Consider the following 27,539-nt stretch of genomic DNA (forward strand, 5'->3'; position numbering starts at 1 on the left):
TGTTAAGTGCTTATTTCCCTGTACCTTTACCAATTCTTTAAAAACTTTTAATACGGTAAGTGTACTACTAAATCTTAGTTTTGCCACAGCTATGCTCAAGAAGTCAATGAAAGCTAGCCTCAGATCATTTATACAAAAACAAGAGATTTAGGCAAATTAAGAAACAGAATGTAGTACAGAGGTTATCAGGAGCTGGAAAGGGGAGGGGTGTGGGTACGTGTTTCTGTCTGGGATAAAGAAAAAGTCCTAGAAATGAACAATGGTGATAACTGTGTAACACTGTGCATCCTACCAATAAATTGTCCACTTAAAAACAGTTAAAATGAGCTGAGCATGGTGGTACATGACTGTAATTCCAGCAAATCAGGAGGCTGAGACAGAAGGATCACAAGTTTGAGGCCAGCCTCTGCAACTTAGTGAGACCCTGCCTCATAACAAAAAATAAAAAAGAGCTGGGATGTAGTTTAGTTCAATTCCCAGTACAAAAAAAACCAAAAACACACAAACATTAAAATGGTAAATTTTATGCCAGGTATATTTAATCACAAGCTTTAACTTTCTTCTAAGAGACTTCCTAAAACAAAATCTAAAACCTCTTCAAGAAGGGGGAAAATTAAGCATTTGATCTGTTCAGTTTCTTGTTTATCTTCATAACATCTGGTTATTTACATGTCCAGATAGACTAGAGAACAGAATGTAGTCTGACACTACAAGTCAACATTTTACCCAAACACACATCCAGACTCCACTAGAAGTACTACCTCTTTCTGTTTTGGGGGTCTCATCCCATCTGTTTTTCCGAGCACTGGAAGTTGCACCTCCATGGCCTGGTGTCGCATGCCCTGGTGTATCGCCTCGTCCAGGAGTAGCAGCTCCCGCAGGTGTATGACTAGGTGTAGGATCCCATATTTTTGAGCCTGGGGTTGCTCCAGGAGTCTCACTTCCTTTTGCACGACCTGGCGTCTCATCCCATCTTAAGGAAGGGGTATGCCCAGGGGTCTTAACAAAGCAAAAGAAATTTATTCACACACCAACATACCCACTGAGAATAACCAATTTCTGTTAAACAAAAAATTTTAAATATTTTAGTTCTAGACTCTATAAACTAAAATGAAAGTAGGTTATCATTCTGCTTAAAAAATGTTACTCACTTTCTTGAAAATAGGTTTATGACCAAAAACAATTTCAAATATTAATTTGAAACAATGAAAAGTCTGACGATTAAAAGACATATTATGGTATCAATCTTAAATATACGACTTTGGAGAAATCACTAAGGTTTCTCCATGTAAATCTGCACTGGAAGACTGTTAGCTCTAATTTCCTCAAAACTTCTCAAACTGGAATTCAAAGACATACATCATTTGGGGGAGAAGGAAACCATGAATTCTAAGAAACACTATTTCAAATAGTTTTGTTCACTGAGGATGTGTGTTTAGTAAGTATTTTGGATCATCTAGATAATTATCTTTAAAACACATTCTACACATGCTTTCAATCCTTGAAATTTGTACCAAAAAGATCAGTAGATTTAATATACTATGGTTCCACAGCAGTTTGAATAGAGACTAATAAGAGACATAAGACACCAGATAGCACATAGTATCAAAAGAACTTCCACCAGAAGAGACAATATATCAAATCAGTAGAAGACAATGTAAATAAACGAAATTTAGACTTAAGTACTGCTCCATTAAGTATTCAACAGGATTTGTAAAATACTTTATACATTTGTTTTAAAGTGGGATTCTCTTGTAGACCCAAGAACTCTAGTTCTCTATTTGCAAATCTGCATATCATAAAAAATTAAGTTTAACTTTGTTCATTAAAAAAAAAAAACTATTACTTAAGGTTGGAAAATTCTGTATTAAGTAAGGAAAATAAATTGCTCAACATCTCAATTTTTGGCACGTGTCCCTCCTGCTGAATTAGAAAGGTGGGAAACAAACACTTCCTATTATGTATTCTAATCCCAGTGTCATGATTAGGGTAAAGTTACGTTAAATGAGCAGAATTAAAGAAAACATGGTCTGGGTCTCTGTAGCTGTTATAGGAAACACATAAATTCTTTGTCCACTTATAAGCTTACAGTTAAACAGATCCAGCAGAACAAGTTTATCTCAGTTTTTAAAATTAAATACTCAATGTGAACCATAGTATTATAGTAATTAATCATACTAAGCAGAACTGAATTCTCTCATGAACAAATGACAAAAATTCTCAGGACCAATCTTAAACTAAATTAGAATTTATATATTGTATTTAATATAGTCCAATTTGAGAATGTGAAAATACTGTCAAGTTGTGATCCATTTTTTTTCCTGAAATGTAAATAAATCTACAGTAGTTCAGACTACAACAAAGAATGAATTGGACAACAATGGTGAAGACAGAGGTCACAAAAAGTGGGTAGATCCTGAATATATTTAAATATGGAGCCAACAAAATTTGATTCTGGTTAGGATACTTGGTAAGAGTATATGAAAAGTATAGGATGACTCCTAGGTGTTATGGTTTGAGTCAAACCGATGTGGAAGACCTAAAAATCAAGCTAGAGGGGGATGGAAGGGATGAGTGTAGAGAATTGATAATTTTACCTCCAAACAAACTGGTTTTGACTCAAAATAGATTAAAGATCTAGGAATTAGAGCAGCAACTACACACCTCCTAAAAAACATAGGGTCAACACTCCAGCATATAGGTATAGACAATGACTATGACTTCTAAAACTCAAGAAATAATGCCAAGAATTCATAAATTGGACCGAACCAAATTAAGAAGCTTCTGCACAACAAAGGAAACAATTGGGAATGTAAAGAGAAAACCCACAGAATGGGAGAAAATTTCTGCTAGTAGCTACTCTTCTGACAAGATAGATATCTAGAACATAGAGAGAACTCCAAAACACCAAGAGGGGTGGGGTTAGCTCAGTGGTAGTGTGCTTGCCTAGCATGTGTGAGGCACTGAGTTCAATTCTCAGCACTGCACATAAATAAAATAAATGTCCACTGACAAAAAAAAAAACATATTGAAAGAAAAAATTTACACCAAAAAAAAAAAAAAAATGGGTAAATGAATTAAACAGACACTTCTCAAAAGAAGAAATGCAAACAGCCAGCAAATATGTGAAAAAATTCAACATCATTAGCAATTTGGGAAATACAAATCAAAACTACACTGAAAGTTCACATCACACCCGTCAGAATGGCAATCATCAATACAAATTATAATACTGGAAAAGATGAGAAGAAAACCATGCTTGGTGGGAATTTAAATTATTAAAACCACTGTGGAAAACAGTATAGAGGTTATTCAAAAGACTAGGCATGAAACGACCATTCCAATTCTCAGTATTTACCCTGGAAGAATTAAAGTCATCTTACTACAGTAACACATGCATAACCATGTTTATAGCAGCATAATTCATAAGAGCCAAACTATGGAACCAGCCTATGTATCCATCAATGGATGAATGAATAAAGAGAATGCAGTATACATACAAAATGAAGTTTTATTTAGTCATTTAAAAAAATGAAATCATGTCATTTGCAGGAAAATGGATTGAACTAGAAACCATTGTTAGGCAAAATAAACCAAACCCAGAAAGTCAAGGGTCATGTTTTCTCTTATATGTGGAAGCTGGAGAGAAAAAGAAAAGTAAGGTGGAGGGGATCCCATGAAAACCAAAGGGATATCAGAAGAGAAAAAAGATCAAGAGCAGGGAGGCAGGGAGGAAGCAGGGAAGTGCTGGGGAGTGACATTGGTCAAACTGTATTATCTGTGTGCACATAATGTATAACAGAAAGTGTGGATGTAGCTCAGTGGCACTTGCCTAACGTGTGAGGTGCTGGGTTCAATCCTTAGCATCTCATAAAAAAATAAACAAAATAAGGGCATGCTGTCCATCTACAACTACAAAAGAATTTTTGAATTAAAAAAAGGAATATGTAACAACAAATCCATCATTATGTACAACTCTAATGCGCCAATAAAAAAATTTAACATTAAAATAAAGAAAAAAAAGTGGGGCCTAAGGGAGTGGTAATGGCTCCTCCCTGTCTTGCTCTGGCTTCCTGTAATCACGTGATCTCACTCTCGCACATGTGATTGTGCCCCCATAATGCTGTGTGATGGAACCAGGGTTGATGCCATGATACAAGGACTTTCAATCTTCAAATCTGTGAGCTTTAAAAAAAAAAAAAAAAAAAAAAAATTCTTTTTTTTAAATTGGTTTTAAAATGCCTATTAAACATGCAAGTAAGTACATCCAAGTTAAAACAAGTTTAAGTCTGAAAAACAGAAGTTGGGGATAAATTCATAAATTTGCCAGGCGGTATGTGGAGACAGAAATAAGTTCCTCGGGAGTGAACGTACGTGTTAAAAGAATTTGAAGACTAGCCAGGCATGGTGGTACACATCTGTAATCCCAGGGATTGAAGCTAAGGAAGTGGGGTAGGGGTTAGAAAATTAGTGTAGGTAATAATCAGGGAGATGGGGGCTGATTCAGGAGGAAATAAAATGTTAATGCCTTCAGGACACTTCTCCTTCCTCTACCTGTTGCCAAGGTAACCTGACTGTTCCTCCCTAGAAGGGGCTGATTCAGGAGGAAATAAAATATTAATGCCTTCAGGACACTTCCCCTTCCTCTACCTGTTGCCAAGGTAACCTGACTGTTCCTCCCTAGAAGGGGCTGTTAATGAATGCCTCTTAGGCCTCTCCCTTCCTGCCTGGACCCCTGGGTCACTTCCTTACTTTCCCGCCAAAGATCACTCCACCTTTTGGCCCACTTTATGGGAGGAGGAGAGGCCATGAGAACGGACAACAGAATTCTAAAAAGCATAAAAGGGGCAGGACACTCCCACTTTCTCAGGTACCCAGCTCTGGGCACTCTTCTCTGCGAAGAAGTCTCTCTCTGTTCTGTCCTTTGAAAAAAACTTGTTTTCTGCACTTGCCTCTGTGTTTCTTGGGTGTTCAATCTTCACATCTGGGGAAACAGAACTTGGCTCAATTGAATCTCATCACTGGCATCGGATTGAGGATCATAAATTCAAAGCTAGCCTAAACAACCTGGCAAGACCCTATCTCAAAATAAAAACAAAGAAGAGCTAGGGTGGGTGTAGCTCAGTAGTAAAATGCCACTGGTTTAAATCTCCAGTACCATAAGGTGGCAGGTGGAGGATTAGAGGGACTGAGCACTAAAGCACTTAAAGTTCAGAGGTTAAGGAAGAGGAGGGGCCAACAAAAAAGACTAAAGAAGAAAAGCCTGTGAAGAGGAAAGAGAGGCTAAAGCACACAGGTTAAGAGAGAAATGGGAAATGGGTATCAAGGAATGCAAAAGGCTACTGATATACTAAGTAACAAAAGATTCATTAGAGAGTAGAATTTTGGATTTAGCAACAAGGAAATCAAGTGACCCTTGATCAAGATGTTTAGGTGCAATGGTAAAGGGAAAAGACTAGAACAAGGTAAGCAGACACAGCAAGAATACACAGCTCATTCAAAATATTTTGTGGTTAAAGAGATCTGGAAGAGCAGCTAGAAGAGGAATTGAGAATCAATGGATAGTTTTCTACAGTTTTTTTTTTTTTTTTTTAAAGACAATAGTGAAACTTGTTTGCTAGTAACAGTATGGAAGAAACAGTATCGATGGTCAACTTGCATTAATAGTTTGCATGACAGGAGAGAAGCAGAACTAATGAGAACAAATACAGATAATTTTGGTAAATTTTATGGTGGGGATGAACAGAGGTTTTATCTGTTTCTATTCTGGGGAATAAAAAGGAAGATAAGTCATCAACTAAATCAAACATAAGGAGATATTGTAGGTGGGAAGACTTTGGGCTAATGAAGAAGTTCTGAAAGCAAATAGTGGTGACTGATGGTCGTACAACATTGACATTAAAATTAATGTCACTAAATTGTACCTTTAAAACAGTTAAAATGCTTCAATCCCTAGTACTGCAAAAAAAATTATCATTATAATGGCAAAATTCATGTATATTCTACAAAAATATTTTTTAAAGAATCCTGTATGAGTAAATTAATCAAGGGAAGAAACAGTGGCACTACCTATTTGCCACCTGTGGTCAGAAGTTTAAATTATCCATCCAGAAAATAAGGAAGACTACTATATTGTACCCAATTTAACAAATGCATGTTTATCATATTCCAAAGGAACATTCCTTTACCCCATGACAAGGGATGAACTGTCTCCACCCATCCCCAAATTCATGTTGAAGTTCTAATCCCTGATGAGATTTGGCCTTTTGGAAAGTATTTAAGGTTAAATGAGGTCATCAGGGTGGGGTCCTAATCTGACAGGAATAGTGATCTTGTAAGAAAAGACAACAAAGAAAGGACATGTGAAGATAGAGGGAGAAAGTGATCACCTACAAGTCAAAAAGAAATCCTTCACCAAATACCTACCATCCTGGCACTCTAATCTTTGGACTTCAAAGCCTCCATAACTGTGAGAAAATAAATTTCTGTTGTTTAAGCTACCCAGTCGATGGTTTCTTGTATACTAGTATACTCCATAAGAGAAAAAATTTTAAATAATAATGAAAAATAAAAAGCAACCACCTCTGCCTGATCCCAACTTGACAGCTTTTTGGGAGTGGCACCAGGAGTTTGATCAGCTGTTTGATCCCAACGGCGTTTTCGTTTTGAGGGAGGCTGGGATGCTGCTGCTCCATTGACGACTTTTAGTTCTCCAGCTTTAGCTTTTTCTGCTAGCTGTTGCCTAATTTCTCTCTGAAAAATATTTGAAAAAGCAGAGAATATTTATCTTTAAAATGCTTTCATGAGGAGTGGAGTTGTGGCCCAGTGATGGAGCCCTTGCCTAGCACATGTGAGGCACTGGGTTCGATCCTTAGTACCACATAAAAATAATAAAGTAAAGGTACTGAGTCCATCTACAATTAAAAATAAAAACTAAAAGCTGCTTTCATGAGCCCAGGAAGGTGGTGCACTCCTGTAATCCCAGTCAATTCAAGAGGCTGAAGTGGGAGGATGACAAGTTTGAGGTCAGGCTCAGCAACTTACTGAGATTCTACCTCAAAATAAAAAGCGACAGGGATTAAATCAGTGGTAAAGCACCCCTGGGTTCAATCCCCAGTACCAAAAAAAAAAAAAACTTTCACTCAATTGCAGAGTGTTTGCATACCATGCATTAGAATGTGGGATCCTAGTACTACCCTCCCAAAAAAGTTTATTTTTATATCATTAATATAATCATTTGCATTTATTATCCTATTTTATACTTTGTTCACTTTACTTTTTATTTTACTTGGTATTACCATTACCTATTCTCTTTTTTGTATTTCCAGTTTTATATAATATCTTTCTTCCTAAGTAACATACAAGCTAATACAGAATTTTAACATACAACACCCTGCTCTACATATACTTAGTTAAGCAAAATCTTCAGTCAACAATGGAGAACCAGAACGCTTTCACAGAAGAGAAAGGTTTTTGGCTGGGGCTATAGCTCAGTGGCATAGGGCTTGCCTAGCATGTACAAGGTCCTGCCTGGATCTGGTTCCCAGCACTACATAAAATGAAAGATTAGGGTTTTTTAAAACTCATATAAATAGCAATTGACACTATGTAACAAGATAGAAAGATGGTAAAAAGTAAAAACAACAAAATTATGTTTTACTTGTATCTGTAATTACATAAACCCTATGCATGATTAGTCATAACAAATATTTAACTGACCCAGATTTTAAAATGGGTTTCCAGTACCCCATTTAAATCACACAATAAACAAACCTTACATATTCATAATAAAGGTATGGAATTAACTATTTAAACAAAAATGGATGTGGGTTCAATTCCCAGCTCTGCAACACACACATCATTTATTCAAAATTCTCCACCTATATTCAAACTGAATCTTATGGAAAAATTAGGAATTTTTCAAGAATAACATGGCCATATGGCCTTTCCCTAACACAATGGCTTTAGAGGCATACCATTAACCTTCTCTCTCACAGGTACATCCACTCATAGACAGATACACACATTCACAGACATAAGGCCCTGGACAAGAAAAAGACATAGAAATATGAAGTTTAATTTGAGCACTGATAGAACTTGGGGGAAATTTTTTTTCCTCAATTTAATTTCCATTAACACTACTAAAAATACTACTTGTATAACAAGTAACAAAACAAGAAATATAAAAGCCTCTCAATCTCAACTTTCTTTACATACATTCACAACCATTAAAATATGAGGCAGGTTCACATACCTCTTCTTTAGTCAAATGCTGTTCTCGCATTACATCCATGTAAGTCCTAGCATTCATTTTAGGATCAGGGGTCTTCCCTCCTGCAGAAAAGAACAGCAACAGGACAAGAGTACAATAAATAAAAAAATAATTAGGTTCAACTGATTTATCTGCCCTGCTCTAATATTATGTTATTCCATAATCATTTAATTTATTTTTTGATAGAAAACTTTAATAATTATACATCTTACTTTTTATTGAGTTTGCTGATCAATTTAACCTGTTTGAACACAAACATATCTACAGCAGTTTAAAACAAATACTTTAATGCATATAAAAACAAAATGACAGCACAGTTTAGTCTTCAGAAGTGATGGGTTCCTGGGTTGCTAATCCGGAATACGTACACTTTCGTGCCTTTGTCTCCATCAGCAGTTCTGACTTCAAGCAGCAGAATAGAAGCCTAGAAAATTATCTCTTTACCATTAGTAACACTTTGGAAAGATATTTATATTCAAAACATTACCTGTTGCAAGCTGTTAAAATCCTGACTACAAATAACTATGACTAGACAAGTTCTTCATACAGTGTTCTAAAACATTTGTAGTTTATTTAGAAAATCTGATTTTTAAAAATACACCTATAATCTTATTCTGATGTCACGTTACTAAAAAGGGCTTCGTGTTTTTAAAAAGTTTCCTCAACCCAGAAACATATTTTAATTTTTATTAGAAAGTATAAATTACAACTGGAAACATAACTTAAAATATATTACTTCTACCAGTTTTTAATGATGCACACAGAAGAAAAGTGGTGTACAAAGAGATGTGTTAGTCTCTTGGTTAAAGTTTCAGCATTTGCTTTTCAAACTTTGAAATATCTTAAAGAAGCCCAACAGTATACAACAAGATTCATAGAGGCACACTATGCTTCAGAAATGTGATAATTAGCTATACAAGCAGTATAGCATCATAATTTAGGATAAAATAATAAAATTCTAAGACATTTCCTATGCTGAAGATCATGCCCAATTGGCAGTGTCATTCTTTCTGACACTAGTTCTGATAAGACTTCCTTTGGAATACTTTTTCACCATAATCTAGAGAGGATGTGTTGAACTGCACCCTTAAGAATGCAGACAGGACTGGCATATAGCAGTACTGCTGTAGGAAAGAAATTAAGGACAGTTAGTATGGGCCTGTGAATTCTGACATACATGTTTAAATCAATTACAATTATGCAAGTAAAAAAAAAAGAATATCCCTACTAATTCATGCAGGCTGAAAATCTAATTTGTAAACCTGCAGCCAAATCTAATTTTAAGAAACAGGCACCTAATTTTGACTGTGAAACTCAACTCACCTGAGGAAAGCTTCCATCAGGCTCACTATGCCCCTTGTGCTGACTTGCACACTAAAATTAGCAAAACAGACTCCAACTATTAAAAATATCAAAGTCTTTGTATACATACTTTTGTTTTAACTTTAGGTATGCTTAGAGCAAAGTAGGTGCATTTACTAAAACTATATTCAGAACAATATGGGGGAGCTCTAGTGTGAGAAACAGTTTCTCAAAAGTAACAATCCTAAAATTCTAGAATTTGGAATGAAAACTTTCAATAATATGAAAGTATCTTGAGCAGAAAAACACATTTGTTCAAAGTATAAAAAGAGTACCCAAAACAAAAGTAAAAGAAAAACCTTTAACCCTTTGCGTTTCTATGGCATTGGCTCATTATTTTCTTGTCCTTCTACCTGGAAAGAAAACTTGCATTATAAAGATGAAGAATATGGCATCTGTGACTTCAACCAAATCTACACAAATCTATAATAAGGGGGATTTTAAAAAAGAAAAGCAAATTCATAAGCATGCCAAAAAAAATCAAAGGGCTAAAGACAACTTAATACAAATACATTTCTGAATACTTATAGAAAAGTGGGAAAGAATTACCATCTGCAAAAGGATCAAGACGCTCTGGGGAAATTATCATGGTCCGCCTGTGCTTTTTGTATTCATCTTCCCGGTCTGCGATCTTTGGAGGTCGGTGTTCAGCAAATGGGTCATACTAAAAAGAGGCAAATCTCATTTAAAACTCAATTCATTAAATAACCAAACAATATCATAAAACACAAGGTTTAATACATGTCTACTTATGAAAGAAAATATTCTCTATCATTTTATAAATCTTAGTATGGAAAAACAAGGCATAGGGAAATTATATGTGTAAGTGTATGTGTGTATGTATGTGTGTGTGTGTGTGATCTCCACATTTCCAGAATTTAATGCAAGTGTACTGACTTCCAAAAAAACTTACATTCACTTTTCTTTAGGCGAATAAACTATGGTTTAAAAAAATAAAAAGGTCACCTGTTCCGTTGACTGTGGTATATCATTAAGCAGTGCCACAGGGGCATGATATCCTGGCTTCTTCTGACCAAGCAAACTTGTAGATGATGAGTAGTCATCGTCATCCTGCAATGAAACCCCCCAAAAAGCATTAAAAATAAATATAATAACTTAAAAATTAACATGATAAAATTTTAATTTCAAATTTGGCAATTACAGTGGCTGGGGTTGTGGCTCAGTGGTAGAGTGCTTGCCTAGCATGTGTATGGCACTAGGTTCAATCTTCAGCACCATAAAAGTAAATAAAGGTCCTTCAACAACTAAAAAAATATTTTAAAAGAAATCTGACAACTACAAAAAGCTTCTTTGATGGGCTGGAGTTGTGGCTCAGTGGTAACGAACTCGCCTAGTATGCGTGAGGCCTTGGGTTCGATCCTTAGCACCCCCAAAAAATAAAATAAAGGTATTGTGTTCACCCATAACAAAAATAAAAAATAACAGCTTATTTGAGAACTTTCCCTATTTCCTTGTTTTGTGGTCACAAAACAAGTAAGAAACAATTTTAAATGTATTTGCTTCCCTAATATATTTAAACAGTACAATTTTACATACTAGTGTTATTCTCAATTGTAAAAGATGCAACACCAGGTACTTCTCAAGAAGATCTTAACACTTCTTATTTTTCACTTAAAAATGAAAAGGACAACTTTCCCCTTAGTTTCTGGAATATATAGTCATTACTCTCTCTTACCATTAGACTATGAGAACCCAGAATGCTAGTCCACCTTTGGTACTTTTAAATTTCTTTCAAGGAAAAGAAGAAAGTTCCAACAACAAAGTAAAACGTGACTTGAACTTCATAAAAATAAACAGTTTGAGCATCTAAATACATAAAGTTTGTCTGTTACAAAAATCACACAAAAGAAGGGCTGGAAGGGCTGGAGTTATAGCTCAGTGGTAGAGTGCTTGCCTAGCACATGTGAGGCACTGGCACCACATAAAGATAAATAAAACAAAGGTATTGTGTTCATCTACCACTAAAAACATGTATATTTAAAAAAAAAGGATGGTTAGAAATTTCACCATATCTGTATATTTGGGATGGTGGGATAAAATATAAGCTACATAAAATACATTTTAAAACATCCTGATAATATTTTTGTAAGAAGATATCAGTCTCCACAATAATGAAAACAGATTCAAAAGCTTGTAACTATTCATATTTCTTGCTTTCTGTGGGGCAGGGAGGTAATCAAGGAAGGGGAAGCTTGTCTCTTATACAATCTGTAACTTACATCTTCAAGTTCAGTTGCAGCAATTGATGTCACATATCCAGCAAATCTGCTATCACTTCCACCATAAATTTCCTGGTCATAATAACCAGTGGAATCAAGGCCCACTCCTTGAGCTTCATCAAGAGCTGCCTTCTTGCCTTGAATTTCTCGAATCTGTGCTTCAATATCTATAAGAAAGGAAATACAAACTTGCTGAATTTCATTTTCCGAAGAGGTATCAACACAATGCAAAACATTTAAAATAAATGCCACATATAATGGGTAAACAGGATTTTACCAAGTACATACACACAATACATCTCCGCACTGCAACAGAGTAATGCAAAGAGCTGTTTACTATCTCAACAACTGCAAATTATTCTCACCCTAAGAATGGACTGCCAAAATTATTCATTAATTATTGTTGAATTCAAAACCTTTCTCACTGAAAAATTGATATTATTCACATTGATTAGGAACCCAGGGGCTGGGGAGACAGCTCAGTCAGTAGAGTGCTTGCCTTGCAAGCACAAGGCCCTGGGTTCAATCCCCAGAACCCCCGCCCCCCGAAAAAAAGAAAGAAAGAAAGAAAAGGAATCCAGAACTACATTCAAGATTTTACTTTTTCTCCTTTTTTCTAAGGGCTGAGGATAGAACCCAGGGCCTCCCACACACTATACAAGTGCTTTACCACTGAGCTACAGCCCCAGTACTCACTCAGTATTATTTAATTTCAATATTACCAAGGATATAAAAACAATAGTACTGAGCTGAGTGTAGTGGTATACACATAGCTCTAGCTACTAGGGAAACTGAGGGAGAAAGACACTTGAGCCCAGAAATTCATGGTCAACCTGAGCAAGAAAGCAAGACTCTAACAAAGCAGAGTACTTTGGAGAGTTATTCTCAAACTTGAAATACAACAAATTAATTTGCAGATTTTGTTTAAATGTGGCAGAGGCCTGGGTCATACCCAAGTATCTACATTTCTAACAAGCTCCCTCCGCTCATGTAATGTCTTGGTCAGCTGGAACTATACTGTGAATAACAGAAGAGTCCAAATTCTTTAGCATGGAATGCAGGGCTGCTATGGTTTGGTTATCATTTGTCCCCTAAAGATTCATCATGTACTTATAATGGAGGGTTGGTCTCCAATGTGGCAGTGCTGAGGTGACAGAACTTGAGACTATGGCACCTCCCTCTCTCTTGCTTGTCTTGCCATGCAATCTCTTCCTCTTGAACATAACTCATGATGCCAGGCACCATTTTATGATATAACCACAAGGCCTTCACCAGAGGCTGAACAGATGGGTGTATTCAATCCAGAACCTTTACCTTCTAAAATTATAAACTAAAATAAAGCCTCTTTACTGTATAGAATACCCAGCTTCAGGTGTACTGTTATAGAAACACGAAGACAATAGCCCTACATGATTTGGCTGCAATCACCATCTCCTTAGTTTTGTGATTGAAGTTTATTTAATTAAGTTCTAGAATCCAAATGTCTCCCTTCAAATAATGGCTCTCTCTACTAATTAATAATTCATCTATGAGTATAGTTTTCTACAACATAAAAAACTTTTAAGGATTAAATGAGATAATGAACACAAATTCTGAAGTACTCAATAAATGAATTAACTCTTGCTATATCTGATCCTTTAAAAACTATGTTCTAGCCATAGGTCTGATATTTAGAAGATACACATCTGGGACAAAGGGTGTAGCTCAGTGCTAGAACACTTGCCTAGCATAAGCAAGGCCCTGGATTTGATCCCCAGCACCACAAAACAAAAAACTCAAAAACAAAAAACACAGCTAGTGAATGAAGCATTAATTTTTCTCAATTGCTTTCCAAACTTCCACCAATTTTTATTTATTCATTTCAGTGCTGGGAATCAAAACCAGGGTCTTGTACATAACAGGTAAGCAATCTACTGTTGAGCTATACCCTTACCCCCACCCCCCAATTTTAAATTCTGACAATTTTCAAAACTACAAAGTTAAATAAAAATAGTATAAACACCCACATACACTCTTCCATCTATTACTCATCAATTGTTTCTGTATGAGATAAAGCAAATATGTATATATATGTAATTTTCTTAAACCATTTAAATCAAGTTGCAGATACTTCACCCTTAAAGACTTTGCATGTATTTCCATGTTTAGGACACTCTCCTACATAACAGCATTCATTTCTAATCTCCCCAAATGCCCTAGTAACATTCATGATTACAGGAGGTGTTGCTGTTGTTTCAAAGCCATGATCCAATCAAGAACAAGACACTAAGCCAGGCACAGGAAGAGTAGTAGATTCCTGTAATCCCAATTACTAAGGAGGCTGAGGCAGCAGGATCACAAGGATGATCCTTAACAACCTTAAGATGGTTGTTGCATAAAGAAGAAAACGGAACAACTTTATGTAGTCTGAAGCACAGCTAGGCCACATTTCCCCCTTAAGAAAAGGAGCAGGAGCAGTTCTAAGGAATTCAGTCTGCCAAACAACTCTGGTTTGTTTTTTAATGAGATCTCAAAATTCTTAACAGTGTGTCATATCATCATCTCCACTGGTATTACTTTTTTCCTATATCTCATCTCTCAAAACCATTAAAACGATAGGCAGCCAGAACTATCCTCATTTAGGTCGATAGTTCCTTTTGCTATTATCTCTACTTTTATTTGTTTAAAGTTTTTATTAAAAAAAAAGTTTGGAGATTGGCCGTGTGGGTCAGTAGTGGAGCAAGCACTTAGCATATGCAAAGCTTTGGATTCAATGCCCAACAGCAAATTTAAAAACAAAAAATTTAAAGAAAATTTTAATCCACATTTGCCTCATACCCATTTGTGGCACTTTTTTATTCCCAAAGGAACAGAAACAAAACCACTCTGGTTAGAAAACTGGCTAAAGGGTGAGTGTTGACGTACTCATTTTTTCCCTTTCTGGAGTGTCTGAGGCCTCCACACCCACTCCTGCAACATGCATATGCTACTTTTAACTAAATGGGTTGGGGTTTTTTTGTTTTGCTTTTGTTTTTAATGACTGAAAATGCTGCCTCCATGAAGATTCAGGCAGAAGACACGAATGGGTGAACCAAGGCAGCCAAACAGCCTGCATTCCCTTCTCCACAGCATCAGTGTAATTTGAACACCTAAATCAAAACAACTTGGTACACAAGTTAAAACGGTGGTGTCCTAGACCTGATATACATTCAGACAGAACTTTCAACCTAAGAGCCCAGAATCACTAATTAACAAACACCCAGGAAACTATTTTACTTGGCCCTCCAACCCCTCCATTTCCAGCCCCAGCCCACCCTTACCAAATCTCCAATTTAAAATATAATTTTAGGGTTGGGAATATAGCTCAGTGTTTTAAGTTTTCAGTAACTAGTCCCTGTCATTTGGATAATATATTCCTTCGGAAACTACCTTCATCTTTTGAATTTTACCTGTTTATTTTATGTACTTGATGATAAGCAACAGTTTTTTAATTACAAAGGTTCATAAAATACCAAATAAGTGTGTGTACAAAATCCATGTGAATCATGACATGAGTCCTACTCAATCAAAATTTAGTAACAAAATTTCTTAGCCCTAAGTGTTCTGGAGCTAGGCAGCTGTTTGTAGTTAATTAATTGTAAGAGGAGTTCATTACTAAATTTCTTCAGGCTATGAAGGTAAATGTTTATATGAAATTCAGGCATTGTTTTCTGTCTTTGCTTGGAACTATGAATAAAATGTAGGAAAAAAAAACTAATGAGTTTTGTTAATGCATTGTGAACTGCTGCACATTTATACACACATCTTATTACCCATAGCATTAAGATATCAGATCCCAGCTTGTTAGGCAAGTAAGAGAATAATTAAAAACTAGAAAGCTCAGTAATTACTTAATTAACTATGTGCCAAAATATCAAACATGACACACTCAAATATTTATAAGCAAACAAGTTTATGTCATTACATTCATAAATCCCCTAACTTTTATGCTTGAGGTTTCACTTTCAAGATACTGAGAACAGGTAAAGCAAACATGGCAGGACATTAAAATCCGAGTTATGGGTTACAATGTTCATTATGTTTTGTCCTGTATTTTCCTGTAAGTTAAAATATTTCATAATAAAAAGGTAACTTTCCACCAGGCACAGAGACACATGCCTGATATTCCAGCAACTCAGGAGGCTAAGGCAAGAGTTTGAGATCATCACAGGAAACTTAAGTGAAATCTTGCCTCAAAATAAAAAATAAAAAGGGCTGGGGATGTAGCTCAATAGTAGCCCCAGAGGGGTTCAATCCTCAGTACAAAACAAAAAAGGTAACTTTCCCTGGGTCTGAGGCTGGCCTTAGCAACTTAGAAAGATCATGTCAAAATAAAAAAGGCTAGGGATATAGCTCAGTGGTAAAACAGCCCTGGGTTCAATGCCCAGTACTACCAAAAAAAAAAAAGTCATTAAGAGTAATTTACCAAATTTCTCTGTTCTCTCCCCCACCCACGCCAGCAAAGGCTTGTAAAATTCCACTTCAAATTTTATGAACATTTCTGGGATAGGCAAAAAATAAAAAATAAAAATTGCCTTTAACTCCGTATTTTCAACACCAACACTAAATTACAGCTACTGGTATGTAATTATTTCTGTACTTTCTTAAATATGAAAATGCTTATCTCTCCCTACTTCAATTTTGGACCAGAATAAATAAATTCACTGTTCCAGACTAAATCCATTCCCTTAGGGTTCCTATAATTCAATACATTTGTATGTGAAGACAAAAAAATGGTGGAGACTTTACTAAGTGACTGGGCAAGAAGAGATATGGACTTCTTAGTGGCCACACATAAATAACAACTGCCAAGAGCTAGCACTCTAACCCATCTGAATCCATGAACATGCCAATAACCATATTACTGTATATATCAATAATTTGTGACTGGGGCTGAGGACATAGCTCAGTGGCAGAGTGCTTGCCTAGCCATGCACAAAGCCTTGGGTTTTATCTCCATCACTGCAAAAGAAAAAAAAAAAATGTGCCTTTTTATTAATAAGTAGTATTCCATTATATCAGTGTTTATCCTCTAGCAAAGGTGCATTTGTTTGCAGTCTGTAGTGATTACAATTAATATTGCTATAAATATTTGTGCACAGGTTTGTGTGAACATGGGTTTTATCATCACCTGTGTAAATACCTAAGGAATGGCATTGCTGGGTTCTGTACCAAGTAAATGTTTAACCTTATAAGAAACTTAAAAAGGCCTTTTGGTACGATTACATACACAAGATTAAAAGAAGACAAAAGCTGAAGTACTCAGCATAACAAAGGAAGAATTTTGAAAGATGAAATGGAGAGGAGGGGAGAAAAGAGATTAAGGGAACAAGATGAAAAGAAGCTGGGACAAGTGAAGATTATTAAAATTCCACTGTAAAATGATGTTAAAAAGGGGAGCTTAAGGGCTGGGGATGTGGCTCAGTGGCAGAGGGCTTGCCTAGCATGTGTGAGGCCCTGGGTTCAATCCTCAGCACTACATAAGAATAAAATAAAGGTACTGTGTCCATCTACAACTTAAAAAAAAAAAAAAATTAAAAAAAAAATGAAATGGGGGCTTAAGGGAGCAGAAATATTTAACATTGATTTCTAAACACCTGATATCATTTCTAGTCCCTGCCCCAATCCTCCCCTCATCCATCTTCAATAAAACATACAAATGGAGGACAAGGATATATAGAACTCTTGGCTCGTAATTCTGAAATCATAAAAAGTTATGGGTAGTCCTTCAAATTCTGAGTTGTCACAGTCTGGGTGCAGTTTTTTAAAAATGTCTTAAGACAAGCCAGGTGCTTGGTACACACCTATAATCCCAGTAGCTAAGGAGGCTGAGGCAGGAGGTCACCTCAGCAACTTCACAAGGTACTCAGCAACTCAGTGAGGTCTCTAAAATATAAAAAAAGGGCTGGGGATGTGGCTCAGTGGTTAAGCACCCCTGGGTTCAATCCCCTGGGTTTGATCCCCAGTACCAAAAAAAAAAAAAGTCTTAGACAAGAGATCAAAGTAACAGTCAAGAATATGAGATCTGTATTCACCAAAGAACCCGCAAGAGGCATGCTAAAGGCATGAGTGTAAACTGTCAAGAATAAAGTCTTTCTTCTAGTTGGCAAGGTGGTGCATCTCTGTAATCACAGTGACTAGGAACACTAAGAAAAGAGGACTGCAAGTTAGAGGCCAGCTTAGGAATCTTTAGCAAGACCCTGTTTCAAAAAATAAAATAAAATAGGCCTAGGGAGCCAGGCACAGTAAGTTGCACATGCCTGTAATTCCAGCAGCTCAAGCAGGAGGATCCCAAGCTCAAAGCCAGCCTTAGCAACTTAGTAAGACCCTATCTCAAAATAAAAATAAAAAGGTTGGAGATGAGGCTCATTAAGCTCCTTGGGTTCAATCCCTAGTACCCCCCCCCCTCCAAAAAAAAGGCCTGGGGATGTAGTTCAGAGGTTGAGCACCCTTGGGTTCGATCCCCAGTACAAATAATAAATAAATAATAAATAAATAAATAAAACAAATCAACAAGGTCTCAAACTGGTATTCTGATTTTAAGATACAAATATCACTGGACAACATACAAAACTATTTTGGGTAACAGATAAGCTTGTTAAAAAACCATTTAATTACAGTGGGAGAGAAATCAGAATGAGCAAACCCTTTGTTAAATTTCCTTCCCATGGCTAGTGCAAAATAAACCTGAAGTATGATTTGAAAACTGTGCTCATTCCTAGAACCAGTAATTTTCTTGGTGTTTCCTTTGTTTTGTAGTCCCCTGACATCTTGAATGAAGTAGTAGTGGTGGGAACCTAAGAGCAAAATCTGGGTGTTTTTATTGCTCTTACTAGCAAAACACTGGACAAAGGTGTTGTAACAAATCAATTGCAAGGAAAAAAAAAAAGGATGGGGGAAGGACCTATGGACTGAAAAAGATTTAATAAGAGATACACAGGCTTCGCTGGTTTTTTTTCTGATTTAAACAGAAAAAATGTTTATAAGACAATAAGCAAAACTGAACACTAACCGGTTATTTTGTCATTAATTTTAGGTATAATAATGGCATTAATTTTTTAAGTTTTCACATTTTAGAAACACATATTGAAATAGTCATACTTGAAATGATGTCTAGGATTTGCTTCAAAATAATGGGTGGAGGACTGAGGCTGTAGCTCAGTGGTAGGGCCTCCCATGCAATCCTCAGTACCACATAAAAATAGATATACTGTGTCCATCTACAACTTTAAAAAAAATTATTTAAAAAATTAATAATGGGTGGAATGTAACAAGAAATCCCACTATTATGTGTAATTATAATGCACCAATAAAAATATATTAAAAATTAAAATTATATTGTATTTTTTAAATGGGTGGAAAGGACCAGTTATTTTAAAAATGGGTGGAAATGACTAGTGGATATATTAAACAAAAGTGGCCCTAAATCTAAAATTCTGGGAAGGACATGGGAGTTAATTTCATAATTCTCTGTACTTTTTCTTATGTTTGCTGTTTAAATATTTTTCCCCCTTTCTTTAGCATATCTTTCTTAAGTTCAGCTCTTCCTTTTTTGGATTTCTCCTGTATTATCCTGAAACCAAGGCCTCTGACCCCATACATCAAAAACTAAAAAGTTCTCTCTTCTCTGAAATGGAGTCCTCTGTTAAACATAAATAGAGGGGCTGGGGAGATAGCTCAGTTGGTAGTGCTTGCCTTGCAAGCACAGGCCCTGGGTTCAATCCCCAGCGCCGCCAAAAATAAATAAATAGATAGATAGATAAATAGACTTTTTCAGCTTTTACATAATATACTAAATCTTAAATGTACCAACTTTTCTGAACCCCACCCCCACCCCCACCCCCACTTTTTGGGAGGTTTCTGATTCTGGCATACTTTCAACTATTAGAAAATAAATCCTCTGCTAAAAGGTAAAGACAGATGCTAATTAACAGCATTAATGTGCGTATGGATAATTTGGGGGACCTAGCATATTTGACTTTTCAATTGGTTCAAAACTAGGTTTCCTAGGTTGAGACTATAGATCAGAAGTACAGCAATTGCCTAGCATGAAAAGGTCCTAGATTGAATCTCCAGAACCACACTTTAAAAACAAAAGACTTCCCAGTCTCAAAAAAGTGATATTAAAATTATAAAAACTTTATGACATAAACACCTAATATTTTATCTAGGAATCATCTGACATTCAAAGATATCACTGAAAACCTGTTTGTATTTTAAAACTAAGTCCTAAAGATCTAAGCTCTAAGACTGAAACTAAGATAAAAATGTATGCCAATGATATAAGGTCACATCTGATACACCTGTTTAACTGCTCCCCAACAATTCCAGTTTCCCCTCCTGTGCCTTTTCTTCTATGTCTCAGATATGTCCAGCATATAGAATTTCTTCCTCCTTGATGCGTCTTCATTGCTCATTTTTAATTTGGATAGTTATTCATTCATTCCTTCTACTGTTTTGCCGTACTAGAAATTAAACCCAGAGCACTCTACCACTTAGCTACACCCCAAGTCCTTTTTATTTTGAGACAGGGTCTCCCCCAAATTGTCCAGACTGACCTTGAACTTGTGATCATCCTCCCTCAGATTCCCAAGTACCTGTGATTACAGATGGGTGCCATTGTACCAGGCTGGATTTTTTCTGATGTATGATTTGCTGTTCATTACGTGTCATAAGACAGCTCTCAGATGTTAAATTTAAATTTTTAAGAGTCCCTCTATAAGTGAAATCTATTTTCATCTAGTCAGAAACAACTGGTGACCAAGTTTTTCCCAAACATGAGACTTTTGAGGAGGAGAGTGGGACTGGGAATTGAACCCAGAGGCACTCACCACTGAACTACATCCTTGACTCTAAAGAAATTTTTATTGTGAGATAGGGTTTTGCTAAATTGCCCAGGTTGACCTTGAACTTGCAATCCTCCTGCCTCAGCCTCTGGAGCTGCTGGGATTACAGGTGTGTACCCCACACCCAGTTTCAAATATGAGACTTTTGTTTTGTTTTTGCAGGGCTGGGAATTGAACCCAGGGCCTTGTGCTTGAGAGGCAAGCACTCTGCCAACTGAGCTATATCCCCAGCCCCTCAAATATGTGACTTTTAAAAGACACCTCCCCCAAAACAGGAAACATATTCTGCAACCCAATTCTCAGGCTTTTCATTAAACAAAACCCAAATATGACAACTATAGTACAAATTATTTCACTCTGCATTATAGAAAACACTGAAAAAATCAATTCTAAACAATTAGTTCTACAAGAGAAAAAAAATCTCTTCTAAACCTATAAGCAAATTTAACTTTCTTTTTATTTTCACTAGCAACATTCACAGCAGATCTGTAACCAAGACAACTAAATAAAGGAAAACAAAAATCACAGTAAGGTTCAGAATAATAAAACTACTTATTCCAGTCATTCCTCAAGCAAAGAATTAAGGAAGAAACTTTTTCAGCTTGGTGATATCCCAAATTTTCCAATTCTAGGAATTAATGGTAAAAACAAGCCAATACATGGAGTTTTTTGTTAAACCATCTTTCCCCTTCCAAAACAGATCACTGTGGGGTTTTCTCATTTGTAAAACTCAGCAGTAGCTCAAGAACTGCTAGATGCACATAATATTGGGGGGGGGGGGGGGCAATGCTGGGACTTGATCCCAGCACCATATATTCATGCTAGGTAAACCACTCTACCACAGCTACATATCCAGCCCAACTGTATACACTTAACACAATTTAACATGCAGAAACCACCCAAAAGATTTGATTTGAATAAGTCTAGCTCTTTTTATCTTTCAATACTAGAAAATATAAACCACCCTGACCAGGGTAAAAAATAATCAAATGATTAAAGAGGATGTGAGGGTCAATCCTATCAGAAATATATGAAAAGGCTATGACAAGCTGGGCACAGTGGCAAACACCTGTATCCCAGCTGAGCAGGAGGATGGCAAATACAAGGCCAGCCTCAGTAAGTTAGAGAGATCATGTCTCAAAATAAAAAATAAAAAGGGCTGGGAAAGTGGCTTAGTGGTTAAGCACCCCTGTGTTCAATCCCAGGTACTTAAAACAAAAACAGCTATGACAGTAAAAAAGAAAATTAGTTTCTGGTTTGGCCCAATGATGGGAATAGCCTATGAAAAGAACCATATATAGGGGCTAGGGATATAACTCAGTTGATAGAGTGCTTGCCTCACATGCACAAGGCCCTGTGCAATCCCCAGTAACACAAAAAAGAAAAAAAAAAACAAACCATAAAGTACAACATAACCTAAAATTGTCTGAAAACAGTTATTACTGACCTCTCATGATGCAAGCACAAGCAACTGATGCAGCCATTACTTTAAAAATATACTAGTAAGGTACAACAAAGAAATGTCTTTACCAGAAACATTATTTAGGATGCAAAGATTAGAGAATCTTTTTTAACTTAAAAAAGCAACACGATGAACTCCGAAGAAAAATTAAGTATTACACAATTTTAAAAATTGCTCTACTGAGCTTCAAATCTGAATCCTCCTCTCAAATAATCCAATAGTATAAGAATGGCTGCTTTGCCTTTCTTTAATTCATCCTTCACCCCACAACAGGTGAATTTCCTAAATAAAGGAACAATTTGTTATGTGAGGGGAGGAGGGCATTTTATTTTGTAGTGTTTAGAAAGCCAAAAATCAAACCTTGCAGTGTTCAAAGCCTACAAAAACTTTGATGCTAACCCAACATTTCTCCCTTTCAGTTCAGGAGTTTCCCAGTACATAAATAAGTTAGGTTCTAATCTATCTAAGCCAAAGAGATACAGCAAAGCCTACCAAAGATAAATTTAAATGTCCTCTTTCTGGCTGTGGGTGTAGCTCAGTGGTAGAATGCCCATAGGTTCACTCCCCAGGATGTAAAAAAAAAAAAAAAAAAAAGGTTGATTATTTGAGTGTATACCAAGTACTGGGGATATCAGGACATTATGTATGCAATCTCAAAACAGAAGAAAAAAAATCTTAAAACAGACTACTAAGTAGAAAAAAAGATTTATACTAGGACATACAGTAGCACAACCTTAAAAAAAAAAAAAAAAAAGAAAAAAGAAAAAAGGCCATCAGAAGTGGCCTAACAAATAAAAACAGTCCAGGAAAAACTACAGTTCTCCAGGAAAATGCCAAGACAAAAGGAGCAAGAAGTCAGGTAAACATGGTCCGCACTTCTAAAAACGTACCACTCTGGCCTATACCCCAAAGTAATGGACAATATCTTGCTTGCAAACAGTACTCAGATACTAAAACCAAATCTTCCAATATCTTCTTTTGCACTAATAGTTCCAAATAAAATGGCAATTTTGGCCAAAAAATGCAATCCACCAAGGCTTTTAGCTGGGTTTCTAAAATGTAGGGAAACTACTAACTCTCTTTGATTTTCCTGACCAAGGGTATGTTACAGTTAAGAAATCAATAAGTAATCAAAACTCAAAATCTACTCCCAAATGAACAAAAATAGCAATATCTTTCTATTTTCTAATTATTTGCAAAAGATATGTCAAAATGATCTAAAGACAAATGAATAAGGCTTAAGAACACTTGTGAGTTTAAAAAGTTTTGGATTATCAGTTCCTCAGGGTGTCCCAACTATTCAAAGCCATTCAACTTCTGATCCTAACCAATCTTTCCAAATTCATCTAATTTCCTCCTTGCACCCTCTTTTCTTGCCACAGCAGACTACGCAAGCACACCTTTCACGACTCACTGCCTTGTTACAAGATGTTCTCTTAGGCTCGGATATCCTCCCCTAATTTAAATCTGATTGATCCTTTTAGACCGGGGACACGTCACCTCCTGTGAAATAACTGACCATAAATTAATTACTCCGTTACCCAGAACATGTTGTTTGACTTCTTTTATGCATTTATTTGGCCTCATAAAAGAATTAGAATATATACACGTCTACTTCCCCCATCAGAATGAAAATTTTGAAGGCCTCAGTCTGTTACACTCACAGACTAATACCACACACCTAGGAAGGACGAGTAAAATAAGCATCTCTTTCTCGTTAGCCTTGTGTTCAGTGCAAGTTTTGGATTCTGAGTCAGATATCAAGAAACGCTGTTCCAACTTTCCATGCCCCGTTTCCTGTCTTTTCTGAATACCCCGTCACGAACTCCAGTTTATTCCCAACATTTTCCTGATTTTGAATGTCACAAAACGACTATCTTGAAATCTTCGGTCTTAACAAACGTAATATGCCTTTTCCTCTTCTGCCTGCACCTCCAATAATCACCCTCCGAAGAAAAATAAAAATACTATACTAGACGTGATTAAGGGAGGAAACTATCAGATTTTACGTCCAGATCTTTTCGTGCAAGAAAATAATACTGTAACCTAGACGCCTGAAGATACCTATTACCGGGGCTAGGAGTAACGGGCCTCGTTTTAACCAAACGCGATTCAGTACAGCCGGAAAAGCGGCTGCCGTATTTCAGGGCTTGTCTGGCTCTCAGATGCACAAACGAAGCCGACGACAGTGTCGAGAGGCGAAAGAGACTTTCCTCCCACGCCCGTTTCCCCGATCCCTTGTCCTGGAATCCTCCTTAGCAAGCCGCCGAATCGAGGACCTCCGGTCAGAAAAGAGAAGCAACTCTGAAGCAGCAGCATCCAAACACGGAACAAAGCGCCAGTCGGGGGTGTACGAGTAGGACGCCATTACGCGGGGCAGTGGCCTGCACCACTGACGCCAAAGAGTCGGCCCAGACCCTGAAGCGCGGGACCGGCCCCCTATTAATGAAACTACAGGAAGAGCAGAAGCCTAGAAAGGCAGGGTCTTAGCACGCTGGCGGCGGTGAAGGCCCGTAAAGAGGGAAACACGGCTTACCTTCGTGAGTCTTGGCGATCTTCGCCATTTTGTCCACTCGAACACACAGACGGAACTGGCGCTCCCCAGAACTTCCGCTCGCCGCCGCCGCCACGGAGAAAAATAGCAGGCGACTGCTCTCTGCGCATGCGCCAAGCGGGAACGCGCTCCATCGGGCGACACGTGATAAGAGCAGCCACCTAATAGAACCGCGAAGTGCATTGTGGGTGTGGGAGGAGCCAGGGCTCGGCCGGGTGGCGGCTTTGGTTAAGACCCTAGAAAAGCACCGGGTAGGCAGTAAGGGCTTTAAGTAGCTTTGTTCTGGGTTCCTTGGGGCAAGTAAGATCAGACCCTGTACGAAACACTACAATTTCAGGATTGTAAGAGACCACAATCCCCTTTCTCTAAATTCCCCGGAAAGCGTCTTGTGGCTGGAGAAAAACTGCCTCTAGCACGTCTCAGGTGTTGCAGTTCTCAGCGATGAGACAGTGATAACAGTCTCATCCTCTACACTATAATTCAGGTTCATTTTTCTTTCAATAATTGCCATATGAGTAGGTGTTTTGTTTACGTTTGACCCAAGCATTGTTGAACATCACCAATAGTCCATTAAAACAACCGGGGGGTGTGGCATATGCCTGTAATCCCAGTCACTCCGGGAGGCTGAGGCAGGAGGATCCCGAGTTGGAGGGCAACCCCAGCAACTTACTGAGATCCTGTGTCAAAATGAAAGTAAAAAGGGCTGGAATGGAGCTCAGTGGTAGAGAGCCCCGGTTCAATTCCCTAGCATCGCACACACACAAAAAAGCCCTATCTTTTCCCAAGTAAAAGTATTGTCACGGAATAAAAGAGCCACAATTTTGCTCTCCAGTACTGAGTTTTCCAGGTCTCCTATACTAAAGGAGTATCAGATTCTACCTATCCCAGGCTCAAAATAAATTTTATCTGCCTTTCAGGTATGACTCAAATTCCAAAACTAGAGTTTTATTTCTGAAAGAGTACGGCATTACTCAGTAAAATAAAAGCTATCCTTGAGATGATATTCTGAATATGTCAGTCAAAGCACCTGTCTTGCTTGACTATCCTTCTAGTTTCACCTAGCTTTTCCATACTTTGCTCAAAGAAACAGTGGTGGGTTGTTCTGGAAAAGAGACACCTAGCCATCCACTAAAAACTGACCTGGAATACAGAATACTCTACCCACAGACAACAATTTTTTTTGCTAGGTCAAGATTCCTTCTTTTGGAAATTTGAACTGGAAGTATGCTATTGAAACAAAGAATCAGAAGAGAATGTTGTTTTAAATGACATAACACAGAATGAAAATCACAAACTTCTGCTCTACTCCCCTAGCTACCTTGAATCCTGAACTACCTTCAGCTTCAAGTTTCTTAAGGCTCATCCTTTAAGTGGTAGCTGCTTTTCTTGAATTCATTTGTTTCTGTTCCTTTCAACTAGACTATGCCTGATTAGAATACAACAGCAATAAGTTAAAATATTACTGCTAATTCATTTACTAGCTCCTTTTTTAGTTAAAAGTCAGCTGAGAACTGACTTTGATTCATAATGAAGAAATAGCTAGATTCAGAGCACATTTCAGTGCACCTTCTGAGAAGTTGTTCCAGAAGCAGTAGATGCATAAAATACTGTGATGGTCTTCTGATGTTTTGACTTAGCCTGGCTATTGTCCCCAGTTATTCAAATAAATACCAACCTGGGTGTTATGAAGGCAATTAAAGTCCATAAAAATTGACTCTAAGGGAGTTTGTCCTAGATAATCTGAGAAGGTCCAATTCAATGGAGAGACCTTAAGAGCAGAGCTGAGACTTCCTTCATGAAGAAATTCTACTCCTGTGGCCAGCAGCTTCAATCTGTGTCTGAGTTCTAGCCTGTCCTTACTGAGGGCCTTGCCCTGCAGACTTTAGACTTGCCTAGCCAATGTCCACAATTACATAAGCCAACTCCTCACAATAAATGTCTTCATGTATATGCACTCCTGATTCAGATGCAAATGCCAAAGGTTAATTTTACCACTCATTCAAAATATAACTACTGAAGACCTGTCATGTGCCAGAAATTATTTTAGGCGTTGATAACAGTATTCTACAACACTGAATGCTTGAATTTATTAATGATGCTGGTATAGGCAGCATCAACCTACATAAATTGGTATAATAACAATAGCAACTGTACAAAGCCAGCAGTTCCTAATGCCACCTGGAATCTGAAAAGACCTACTATACTTATTGCTTTCCTCATAGTAATGGGAATTATGAAATGCAATATTTATCCAGGTATGTCCCAGGCTACTTTATCCCTAAAACAGTGGTCCTCAACTAGGAGGTGATTTTTCTTCTCAGCTATTTCACTATGTCTAGAGACGATTTTGATTGTCACAACTCTTTTTTGTTAGTCTTATTTCCTCTTCTTACCAACATCTCCTCTACTCCCTTTTACCTAACTCTTCATCTTCTAACAATAGCCTGGTGTTACCCAAGAAATCTCACTCTTGGGATGAGATACAGTTATAGATAGTGTGCTTTTTTAAAAATTTTTTTGTGCTATGCACCTAAAACATAGCAAAAAAAAGTCTTAACTACATTGTAATTGTTTTTATGTGACTTTCTCCCTTACTGGACTGTAATATCTAAAGCTGTTAAAAGGAAAAGGACCACCATTTACTGTTGGGACTAATGAAACGTTAACTAACTCAGGCTGACTCCTTACTCCCTGGCGAGTGAGCAAAATCAAGGCTCAACGGCGGTTTCAAAGGTTCATGATGATAAACCGGACCACCGTCAGGGATTGGTTAACAACAGTTCCG

The 27,539-nt window shown here is 37.1% G+C and overlaps 1 protein-coding gene across 1 annotated transcript in view; it reads right to left on the reverse strand.

The window, feature by feature from the left end:
* SF3B1 (splicing factor 3b subunit 1) overlaps window positions 1-24,864 on the reverse strand; it is a gene marked incomplete at its 5' end in the record, with an annotated part of 42,152 nt that extends 17,288 nt beyond the window's left edge. The window contains 8 exon segments of the mRNA XM_079135351.1: window positions 762-999; window positions 6,583-6,753; window positions 8,255-8,334; window positions 10,184-10,298; window positions 10,601-10,705; window positions 11,875-12,041; window positions 24,737-24,842; window positions 24,844-24,864. Of these exon segments, the coding sequence (XP_078991477.1) occupies window positions 762-999; window positions 6,583-6,753; window positions 8,255-8,334; window positions 10,184-10,298; window positions 10,601-10,705; window positions 11,875-12,041; window positions 24,737-24,842; window positions 24,844-24,864 (1,003 nt within the window).
* Window positions 24,865-27,539: the final 2,675 nt, after the last annotated feature.

This window comes from Sciurus vulgaris (genome assembly GCF_902686455.1).
Source record: "Sciurus vulgaris genome assembly, chromosome: 3".
Lineage (NCBI taxonomy): Eukaryota > Metazoa > Chordata > Mammalia > Rodentia > Sciuridae > Sciurus > Sciurus vulgaris.